The sequence below is a fragment of the Labrus mixtus genome, chromosome 3 (genome assembly GCF_963584025.1).
Source record: "Labrus mixtus chromosome 3, fLabMix1.1, whole genome shotgun sequence".
In the NCBI taxonomy this organism is placed as follows: domain Eukaryota; kingdom Metazoa; phylum Chordata; class Actinopteri; order Labriformes; family Labridae; genus Labrus; species Labrus mixtus.
Window position 1 is genome coordinate 12,618,041 of NC_083614.1, and position 11,752 is coordinate 12,629,792.

At 40.6% G+C, this 11,752-nt stretch overlaps 1 protein-coding gene across 1 annotated transcript; it reads left to right on the plus strand.

Moving 5' to 3' along the window:
- The first annotated feature begins 1,261 nt into the window (after positions 1-1,261).
- pcsk9 (proprotein convertase subtilisin/kexin type 9) lies at positions 1,262-10,583 on the plus strand. Its single transcript, XM_061031842.1, has 12 exons — positions 1,262-1,696; positions 3,055-3,246; positions 3,890-4,022; positions 4,097-4,230; positions 5,566-5,707; positions 6,227-6,423; positions 6,519-6,702; positions 6,881-7,051; positions 7,935-8,083; positions 8,162-8,327; positions 9,602-9,768; positions 10,124-10,583. The coding sequence occupies exons 1-12, from the start codon at positions 1,520-1,522 to the stop codon at positions 10,289-10,291; spliced, it is 1,980 nt and encodes a 659-aa protein (XP_060887825.1). The 5' UTR covers positions 1,262-1,519; the 3' UTR covers positions 10,292-10,583.
- The last annotated feature ends 1,169 nt before the right edge of the window (positions 10,584-11,752 follow it).

Below are 11,752 nucleotides of genomic sequence, written 5' to 3' on the forward strand. Positions count from 1 at the left end.
GATTATCGGGCGTCCCCGATCAATCTGTGTAAATTTCTACCTTTACACTGGTCTTTCCAAGTTTACCGGATTCAAGGAGTCACCTGAACTCCTCCGGGCCTGGTGAAGTCACCTGAACTTCCTTTATTCTAACTACCTCGTAGTTATAGGGCCGTAAGATGGAAGAAACTTAACCTTTCAATTTTGTCCTAGAATACACAGTGACCTTTGACTTTCAAATTGTGAGATCACAATGTTTTTACCGTGAATTAGGAGGTTTTCTCGTTCTTTGGATTCCGAGGTGACAGCCGCAGTCCACGCAGTCGGTCCTCTCGACCTTCAAACTTTCAGGGTTGAGGCAGGACGATCTTTTTCCAAGTCCTGGATGATCAGTCACCGTCTGCCGTGGATACGGCGATCAGCCTGGAATCCCACTTCTGACACCAAGTTTGTTGTGGATTTTTCTGTTGGTAATAAAAGATCTCAAGTCAAAGTCTTTTGTCTTTGTGTATTTTATTGCATATAGTAAAGAGTTATTTTGCAAAAGGGGTAATCAGCTGCAAAAGTAACATCAGTCACAAGTGCATCAAAGATTCCTGGGGCAGTCCCGGTTGCAGAGCATATTTATACTTTCACAGGGTGTAGGTATTTTGCATATACATGAGTGATACATCGTCATTGGTTTCAGATTGCCTGATGGTTTATCTAACACCAACAGAAAGTCCTTTGTTCAGAGGGAACTGATTTAGGGTCATGCTGTACCCAGATCCTGAGGAGTGTTCCTGTTGGAGATACAGAGAAACAGTTTCTAATTGCTAAATTATGCACAAACATCCTAATCTTTTATGGTCAAAGGAAGACAACAGACAGATAGTATTTTTCCACTACATAGGCTATTCATAAAGGGAAGTTTTGTCCCAGTTTTTTGTTTGGATGGTTTAAATTAGACACAAGAAGGTTAACGTGAGTCAAAATAATGTATGAGAGATTTGCAGGGGTGCAAAATAAAAATGACTTTAATGATAATATATTAGAAACTATTATGACATTTATGATCAGCCTCTGTGCACACGATCATCATGAGCATTAGTTCAGTTTTTGCAATTGCGTAACTCATATTGTTCACATTAATTGCATGTGTAAACACAGCATCAACAGATGAAGTTGCCGTGACACAAAGTGTCAAGACACGCAGAGATTTTAGGCTGTTTCGGGGGGAGAATGAAACATGACTCCTCCACACTGAGAGGTGATTTTAACCGAGCTGAATCATTCGATACAAAAGCGGTGGCGTGAGCCGCGGAGACGTCAGCAGTCTCCGCCTTCAATTATAAGAATCAATTGTTCGATTTTTTTCTCCAAAATCAGAACAGATGTTTGAAGGTTGTCAGAGCGAAAACACAAGAACATCTGGAACAGTTGGCCCGAGATAAACCCTCTCCTCGGTGGATCATTAAGCTTACCTGACCCGGATCATTGTAGCCTACTGGACTAACTGACCCGGATCATTGTCCTGGAAACGGTCCAGCAGGTCTACAGAATGCGTCGCTCCTCAGGTTGGATCGGATGGACTCTGTGTCTGTGCGCATCTCTGACCGTGCAGAGCGCTCAGGATTACCCCGAAGACGACGACATGATCCTGGATCTGATCCGTGAGGACGGGACGCAGGCTGAGACCGGAACCGAGCCCGCTGCAGACTTCTTCAGGTGCAACAAGGTAAAACACCAGCGGAGGAGGAAGTATTCAGAAGTAGAAATACTGTCAGTCTACAAATATTGTGATACAATAATTAAATATACTCAAACTACATGCAATCATTGTCCAAAACGTCCAATTCCATTCCATTTATGTTTTTTTCTTAAATTATTATTGATGCAATGCATGTTATTCAACCTTAATTAAACTGACCTTGATATTTGTCTTTCTGAATATGGAAAGTAAAAAGTAGCTGCATTTATTTAAAATAAATCTGGTAAGTTATCAGCCTTTAAATTGTATCGGAGTTGGAAAATGTAAAATTGATGTACTACAAGTATCTCAAAATTGCAGTGCTTAGATAAGCGATTCCCAAAGTGGGGCCCATGCCCCCTAGAGGGGCCCCGAAGCCATGACAGGGGAGGCAGCAAGGCTAAAAAAAAAAGAGTAGCACCGGTTTTGCACTGCAAGCAAAGCATGGTGCATTTTGTAAGAGGACTTCCAGGTAAATGTGAGTCTAACAATGAATCTACATCACAACTACTAAAACAAAGACAAAAAAAATTCTAATTGTCATGTACAACACCTGTCACCTGTACAACAGTGGTTAATGAAGAGAGACACAATCCTTCCTTTTGACACATCCTACCTGTGTAAGCTGGTTTTCTGCAGTTTCCTCAATTAACACTAAAGAAAGAGAAAATGAAGTAATAGAGTCAGACTCACAGCTGCACCCCATACTGAGAATATCTGTAGATCAAAACAAGCCCACACTATTTAAAGTATTGCATGACTGGAAGTATAGGCCTACATTTAGGGTATTGTTCATCTTCAGTGTCAGGTTTGAACAATCTGTTTAAAGCAATGACTGTTGTCACACCTTCAAATTGTGAAAGGTCCATGTTGCAGTTGAACATTTAACTGCTTCCTCTGTAAAAAAAAAAGCTGCTTGCTATTTTCTTTCAGTTTGTTGTCACAATGATGTTGCTATTCTGTACTTTTGGTAGAAAATGTTTCATATTCATTCTAAAAAATGTAGGAATTTGTTAGCAAAGGGCATGACTCAGTGTTTAGTGTAATTTGATATTTGTGTTGATGTGTATAGGGGGGTCTGACAGTAAGTTTGTGAACCACTGCGAACATAACAATGGAGTTGGTCTGCAGATTTCACAGTTATTTTGCAGTTATAAATAGTTTCTAATTTGGTTTGATCAGCTGAAATAAAACTATATGGACAGAAGATTCAGACTAATGTAAATGGTCTAAGAGAAGCAGGTTCAGACAATCAATTATACATTTCATAAATATATCAAATAGATCCATCATAAATCAAATTAAAAGACTGGCCTGCCCTCTCTTGTTCTCTGTGTTGTCTCCAGGTTGCGTGGCGAATGCCCGGTCAGTACCTGGTCATCCTGCGTCAGGGGACTCACGAGTCCCAGGTGCAAAGGACCATCAGAAGGCTCAGAGCCAAAGCAGCCCGGAGAGGCTACCTGCTGGAGATCCTGCAGACATACTCCACAGCTCTACAAGGCTTCCTGGTCAAGATGAGCAGTGACGTCCTCCACCTGGTAACAGCCTCACCTGTCTGCATGCTGCTAACCTGTAAGACATGCAATGCTTGTTCTAAATTTAATTGGGAATACTTTTTATTAAATGTAGGTGAATAATATTATCAGAGGCTGTCATTGGTTGATCATCATGTGTGCACAAGTTGAAAAACAGATGTTCATCCAGAAAACATGGCACAACCATATTTTGCATCTGACATGGCATACCCCTCTCCAGAGTTTCATGTATAAAGAATAAAAGGGGACCCGGTATAAACCCCTGAAGAACTCCTAAAAAAACAAAGAATATAGAGGACGAGGAGAAGAGGAGAGATAAGAATAAGGCTTTACACTTGATGATTTTTAAATCTTAAACAATTTTTAAAACGAGAGAGACACATGTCATAAAGTTATAACTTTATTCTTATTATATTATGACTTAATTTTGAAAATAAACACTTTGTTTTCTTATGATTTTATTTTCATTATATTACAACTTTATCATCATAATATCACAACTTCATTCTCAAAATGTCAAATTATTTTACTTAGTGATGCCCTTGTAATTTATATAAATAAAGTGTTGTTTCTGTGGATGGAAAACTTTTGCTGCAGGATTTTATTTTCTGCTTTCGAGCCACATTAACGCTTTTGTTCCTGGCAGGCAGTAAGACTTCCTCATGTTGACTACATCGAGGAGGACTCATCCATCTTTGCTCAGAGTGCCCCCTGGAACCTCCAGAGGTTACTGCACCCTCGTGGTGGCACCTCTGAAAATGGAACATACATACCACCGAGTGAGTCCTTCTCTATGTCTGTCTGTCTCTTTCATCTCTGAGGTTATTACATTTACTCCTTCTGTCCTCTGCAGATGACGGAGGGGGGTCGGTGGTCTACCTGATGGACAGCAGTGTGCAGAGCTCTCACAGAGAGGTAGAAGGACGAGTGATCATCACCGACTTCAACAACGTCCCCGAGGAGGACGGAGTCAGAGTTCACAGACAGGTCAAATACAGATTAAATACTGTCACTTCATCCTTTATATTTTTAATGGTAGCTCTAAATATAAGCTTTTACACTCTGCTACTTTTTCTTTGGTGTGTAAATTGATTATCTGGTTCTATTCCTAAATTTAAAAATTGCTGTTTCAGGGTTTCTTCAGTCAATTTATCCACAGAGTTCAGTTTAGAGCCAGTGAGGAATTTATAGCTTGTTATAAAATAGAATTAAATTATTATCAAGGCCTCTACATGACCTCAAAAAGCAAACACGTCTATGTGCAGAAAGATTGATAATTGCTATCTAGCTTTTAAAGTCTGAAGAGGCTGCTGGAGGGTAGGTGTCAGAGGAAGTGGTGAACACTGTGCTGTACAAACAGCTATATTATAGGGGGGTTCTTTCATTTTAAGATGGGGGAGTAATGTAAAACTGTAGCTATCAACCTGCTATGTTGAAATATTGGCTTCTTTAACAAAAATGATTCAGCCAGTATGTCCTCCTTCTAAGTTTCGATTCCGGTCCGGAATGGCCTGTATTTGTTTTGACCAGAGAAGGTAGGCGGTTGTAATACACCCCCACACGGCCTTTTTGCAGCACATTTGTTTTTATTTGCAGCATGTTGCATTTGTTTTGGAAGTTTGCATTTGCTCTTGAATTTTCAGGGTTTCTAAATTTGCCGCGCATCTTGGTCGCCAGAATCAACACAAACTAAAAGTTTAAAAGTTCCTTACAGTGGCTTTAAGGTCCACTTCGTTCTGCCTGTATGAGAAGATACATCGAAACTGAATACCCCTCTATCCAGACGATACCCTTATCTACCTTTCCCTAATTCCTAAAGTCAGTTCTATATAACTTGATTACAAAACTTTCTCTTTAGACCAAATGCCAACCATCTGGGTGTTACATTCTGTGGAAATATAAGTCTCATTCAAGAAATAAAGATGTTGACTTTTTTTTAATCATGTATCTTGCGGTGATTGCCATCGCTAGGACAGTATCTTGGTCAACAGTGAGAGAAATGTCATTTTGTTGGTATACTTACCCAATTTTAACTGGTCCTGCACTTGTAAATGTTAAGTCATTTGCATCCAATGAAACATTTTCTTGGCGCTTTATGAACCGTCTGTAAGGTGCATAGGGCCTAAAAAGTTAGCTAGCAATTTGGGCCGTCACTCGTCACTGTGTTTGTGTTTGATTGCCTCACTGTAAGCAATTGATTTTTTACCCTTGTGATAATACTTAACCTTGCTTTAGCTGTCTATCCATATCTGCACGTAACCACCTTTATGCTTGTGTTTTTATTCTTGTGTCCCTGAACTGTAAAGTCGTTTTCTTCAACAGGCCAGTCAGTGCGACAGTCATGGCACCCACATGGCGGGAGTTATTAGTGGATCAGACTCTGGTGTTGCTCGAGGTGCCGGTGTAAATCTGGTCCGTGTGCTCAACTGTCAGGGGAAAGGGACGGTGTCAGGAGCTTTGAAAGGTACTACTCAAACAGAGCTCTACTGTACTGTGGACTGAAGATGTTTTGACCCTGCTACACTGTACGATTTAAGGCCAATCTTGACCCGACTTTTGAGTCTATGTCATGCAGTGAGGCATGACAGCCGATCACAGCCTGACCAACCGGTCGGAGGATTGTCTCACGTTTTATATTTTGGTCGTTTGAATACACACTCATAGTGAGAGCAGAGGCACCAACCGATTCCCCGACTTCAGGATTTTTTTTCCTGAAGATGCCTGGACAAACTGACAGACATCTTCCGAAATCCCCATAGCAACAGCCATTTATTTCTCCTTATTGTTTCCGGTTTAAACCTCAAAAGCCCTTAACTTCTGCAGACATGTTAGTTAACAAACAACACATAAACCTTGAACCCCAAACTTCATGCAGAAACACAACTTCATGTGTGTGCAGCAGCAGTCTTTGCATTATGCCTGCTGCAGTAGCAACACGTCAACAGCAGACATTCTGTCTTCTTTCCTGAACTCTTTCCATCAGGTCTGGAGTACATTCGAACGACTCTTCAGGAGCGACCGGTGGAGGCGGTGGTCGTTCTTCTTCCTTTCATCGGAGGGTTCAGCCGCTCTTTGAACACAGCTTGTCGTGACATGGTGTCTAACGGTGCCGTGGTCATCGCTGCTGCAGGGAACTACAGAGACGACGCCTGCCTGTACTCACCTGCGTCAGAGCCGGAGGTGGAACAACAGCTGAACTGCAGAGTTAAATTAAACCACACACAAAACAACCCTCAACTGTAACTTTCCCTCTGTGTGTGCATGTGTGTGTGCAGGTGATCACAGTGGGGGCGGTGAACTCTGCAGACCAGCTCATGTCTCAAGGGGCGGGGGGGACAAACTTTGGCCGCTGTGTTGATCTGTTTGCACCTGGTGATGACATCGTCAGTGCGAGCAGCGACTGCAGCACCTGTTTCACCTCCCGCAGCGGGACGTCCCAGGCTGCTGCGCATGCTGCAGGTGAGCACAAACACACTCTCTCTCTCTCTCTCTCACTCACAAACACACACACACACACACACACACACACACACACACACACACACACAAAATGAAAATAAATGTTTTTCTTTCTTGTCAGTTACTACCATATTTAGTATGACCATTACCTTTTTTTTTTGTTTGTTTGTACCTGTAGGTATAGCAGCAGTGATCCTGTCGGCCAATCAGAAAACATCACCTGTGCAGGTCCTGCACACGATGTTGCATTATTCCATCAGTGACACTATCAACTTTCTGTCTCTGTCCAACTCACATCGACTCTTGACTCCAAACCTGGTGGCAGCCATGCCTCCTGTGAACAGCACAGGTCAGTAAAGGCAACATGGCACAGCTGAGTTAAACACAATCACATGAATCTAATCTGATCTAACAACATGCTTTTAAGAGAAGAGCCTTCAGCATGTTAGCTTTCACTCTCTCCTTGCAAGAATCTGCCTCGCCACATTTATGAACACTTAAAAAAAAACCTGAAATCTCGCCTTAAACAGTGGTTAGAAAGTAGTAGAAATATATGAATGAATAAATTAGTATATCAAAATGTGGAAATAAAAAAATAGACACAAAAGGCTGCACAGGAAGACACGCCTAAAGCCAGCTGAAGACAGAGACTCTTTAAAGAATTAAAAAGCAATATTAACAATGTTTTTTTTGTAGATTTTCAAATAAATATATACAGAAATGAATGGATACATTTAACATAATATTAAATTCTTAATATATTTTTACATTTTCTATCTATCTTTATTTTTTCATGTGAATTTTCACATTTCTATAAAGATGTTCTCTTTTACCTGCGATCATACAACTCTATGTTGGATCTCTAGTTTAAGCATCCCTTTCCTTTTTAATTCTGCCTTTGTGTATTTATTTATTTATGTATTCATTTATGTATTGATGTATATGTAGATGCCAGAATAGGCTCAACAGCTTCATTTTATCGGTCCTAAAGCAGGTACAGTTCTAAACACTCCTGTGTACACAGGCATTTAGGTAATTATTCTTACACACTGTGACCTGTTGGTTAAAAAGTCCGATGCAGAATGAGTCAGAAGCATCAGAGGAGGAGACAGATATTATGAATGAATACATGACGGGGTTAATTTTAGTGATTTAAAGGTTCTGTAGTTTTGTTTATGCATTTAACATAATCCACAGCACGTCTCACACTGTGTTCTTGATTTCATCTGCAGGTGAGGAGCTCCTGTGTCGATGGGTGTGGTCAGAGAGGACCGGTGTCACAGGTTCTGACCCGGCTGTCTCTAGTTGTCGTCGGGGGGAGGAGATGTTGAGCTGCAGGAGCGTCAGTCCTGATGGCATCCACGCTGGAGGAGCCATCACTGTGAGCTCTTCAGATTCTCACCATCATTTTAAATATACTCAGATCTGTTGGTAAACTCTCGTCTCTCTGTGTGTCCAGGTGAGCAGAGGGCAGATGGAATGTGTCGCCCATAATAGTCCCGGGGGTAAAGGTGTGTTTGCTGTGGCTCGCTGCTGCGTTATCGAAGGTCTGCAGTGTCAGGTTAATGCTAGTCCTGAACCCGGGCAGGACGCCAAGTGTGTGGAACCACAACATCACCTGACAGGTGAGCAGTGACAAGAACAATATCTCTTTGGAGTGGCCCGACATGATTACAGCCTGGTTAAAAAAATGAAATAGCCCATGTCTTTATTGCCACACCCTGTATGGGGGCTGATTCTTTTTTTTTTAAATGCATTTGTTTTGATGAAGGATAAGAGTTATTCAGAATATGACGTGTGACTGACTTGACTAGCTGTTTGTCAGGAGGCCCGCCTCAGCTCCAGCTCTTAGCCAATCAGAAACCTCTAGTGTTGAAAAATGAAGCTGATGTGAAAGTGATAAGTGTGTCTGCTTGAGGCTGGCTGCAGAAGAACCAGAAGTCAAAAACACACCAGTTTTTACAGTAGAAATTAACAAGTTTACAGCCCAATCAAATTGATTAGCTCATGTCTCATTCAGCACACACTGCACAGGGGTTGAATATTTTGATAATTAATCCTTTTTGAATTTAAGAAGGATAGGATTTTTTAATAATTTAAATGACTTTGTATTGTGTTTGTTTATCTTTGTCTTTGGTAAATCACATTCACTATCTGTGCAGTGGATAGACAAAGGTGCACTAAAAGGGACAAATTGGCATGCTATCAATTAAATAAACTGATTGCAGATGTATGTTAGCTCTAAGCTAACTCTGGCACAATGCGTCAAATGGCAACATTTATGTTTAATATTGTACATTGTCCCTTTACAACAAAAAAAGTAAAAAAAAATGTATGCATTCATTTCTGACCATCACAATTAACCAGTTTACACTGACAGCCCTGTTCTAATTATTCCTATTTAAAAAGTGTTATGAGGTTTATCCGGCAAAGAATTCCCAGTACAGTCAGTGGATAAGACTGCAAACTAATATTACTGTCATTTGAGTTGACCAGATTTAGCAACAATAAATTACTACTATTGACCTACCTTTGTGAATGCTCTGCACAGAGTGTGACACTGTTATTTATTATTTATTTAAGAAAATGTTTTTGTTGTTGTTTAACTGTCATGAACTCAGACAGCAGAGCAGATGTTGCTTCATTTCTTGTGTCCATGAGTCAGAAATGTTTAGAACCACACATTCGACCTGAATGTGACCACCTTTATCATTTGTATTGGTTACCATGGACACCAACCTGAGAGGAAAATGTTCTCACTGCCAGTATAAATATCAGCTGTGTGTATTTTTTTGTCAATGTGTGTATGCTAAGTGTGTGTGTGCGTGTGAAGTGTCTGTGCAGGTCTGTTTTTTTTTTTTCTTCAGTTGAAAATGATTTAACCTCCGTCTCTCCGCAGGCTGCATGTCTCACTCCACCGCTGACGTCTGGTCTGATTCTCGTCCACATCGCGGCGACCAGAGGAGCTGTGTGGTTAAAGACGGGATGACATCACATGCTGTGTGCTGCCACGCCCCCTCTCTGGAGTGTCACCTGTTGGAGAACACATCAGCTGATGGCGATCAGGTAAACGTGTTTGATCTTTTATCCCTGCTCAGGTGTTTACGGACATGTTTGTTATAATGTCACTTAACCTTGAACTTCTCGGTCTGTAAATGTTTAAATCAATATTGTAATGTATAATATTTAGTTTTTCTTTTTTTTATTGAACATCAAACAAAGGATGATGAGGTAATCTACAGGCAATGCCGTATGATGTATGTTCAGGCAAATGCTCGGCTTCGCAAGTTTGGTGCTTGTATAGATCTTTGTTATTTGTTCAATGATAGGACCATTTTTTTTTTTAAATAGCAAAATAATATATAAATATAAAAAAACAGACCTTTTTGATGGTTGTCCCTCCCCCTGCTGTCCCCTGCAGGTAGACATCACCTGTCCCTCTGGTTGGACTCTGACAGACTGCGGCACCGTCTCTCTGGGCTCTGCCATCCTGGAGCCAGTTGCTAAGGGCAACAGTTGCCGTGTGAGTGTTGACAAAGGAGCAGGTGGGGCAGCAGGTATTGCTGTGTGCTGTCGTGTCAGCCCATAGGAGCAGAACGCCGCCACCACTCACTGGCCTGCTCCGATGTTTCGGATTCTGACCGATTTAATGTTGAGTTTGTCTTTAGTCTGTGACAGAGAGCTTCTGTAAACATGTTTCAGCTGTTTGATTACACGCACACACGCATACATTTATTCTGAATAAATGACTGGAACTTACATCTGTCGCGTCATGTGGAAGCAGCTCTCTTGTTTTTAAATCACTCACAGTTTGATGTAACAAGATATTTTTGTACCTTTAACAAAACAATTCTAATAAAAAAAACCTTAATATGCTGTTATTTGTGTTTTTTTAGATAAAGGCCTCTTTGCTGCTCATCTGTTTTTTCCGTCCACGTAATTGGACATATTAAATTGCTGACTATACTTCAATTACAATAAATATTAATGCTGAGACTTTGCTCTTTTTAGAAATATTTGAGGTGAAGTAACTTTTTTTCTATAAACTAAATAAACACACCTTCTATAAATGTGTGTGTGTGTGTGTGGCAGAGGTTTTTCAGCTCAGACCTCAGGAGAAGCTGCAGCACAGCAGCAGGTAATCAGCCTGATTAACACACTGATTAATAAAACAGTAACCTGTGGTCTCTGATTTCCATGGAGTCTGAAATGAAACAGCAGCTGCACACGAAGTCATGCAAATGTAATGCTTCATGTTTGGTTTCATGCTGCATTTATGTGACAGTTGCCACCTGAAGGAAAAAAAAAAATCACGAAACCCAATGTTATTTCAGTGATTTAATGTCATCTATTATCTGATCCAAATACCAGAGCAGGTACTGTGTTTAACTCTGGAATCGATTCAATTATCAGATTTATTTCTGCTGAACAGATCATGTCTGATGTCCTCTGTGAGATACGATAAGAGGCAGTCTGTGTTTAAATCTAAAATATTGCTCTCAGTTCATTCTGGCTGTTTTTAATCAGACATTTAGACATTTTCTTTCAGTACTAAAATCACAGAATTGACTGAATAATGAGGATTTGGCATGAATTTGCATGTTACAGCAGGAATTAACCAGGACACAGAAAACCATGAAGCTAAATGGAACTCCTTGAAACCAAACATCTTCAGTGTGAAAGCAGAAGGATTTGAAAGACATAAACACCAAGATTTGTTGTTGGCTCACTCGAGGTAGTTTGTCTCAACTCTCAGTAGCACCAGCTGGTTGATTAATCACATCAGGTATCAGTCTGTATCATATCAGCTCTGTGAAACACTCATACCACTAACACTGATGCCAGTGGAGGACTGAAATGTTTGCTACTGTTTTTAATTCACCTTTTTGCACTGTGGGCACATGTTGTTTAAACCACTCGTGTCTTTATGAAAGAGACTATTTTTTCCAAATATTGCAGCCTGCAGACCTTTTGTGGCTTTTTAAAGCCCAGTTAAATTGGTGTGCGAGAATCACCGCTGCCATATTTTTTTTCAAAATGTCCTTTCAGG

What these genes read in the sequence shown, in the direction of transcription:
- pcsk9 (XM_061031842.1), top strand. Translation starts at nt 1,520, where the DNA reads ATGCGTCGCTCCTCAGGTTGGATCGGATGGACTCTGTGTCTGTGCGCA. An exon ending in TGGAACATACATACCACCGA is followed by an intron (nt 4,023 to 4,096) that starts GTGAGTCCTTCT and finishes TGTCCTCTGCAG; the next exon opens with ATGACGGAGGGGGGTCGGTG. An exon ending in GCCTCCTGTGAACAGCACAG is followed by an intron (nt 7,052 to 7,934) that starts GTCAGTAAAGGC and finishes TTTCATCTGCAG; the next exon opens with GTGAGGAGCTCCTGTGTCGA.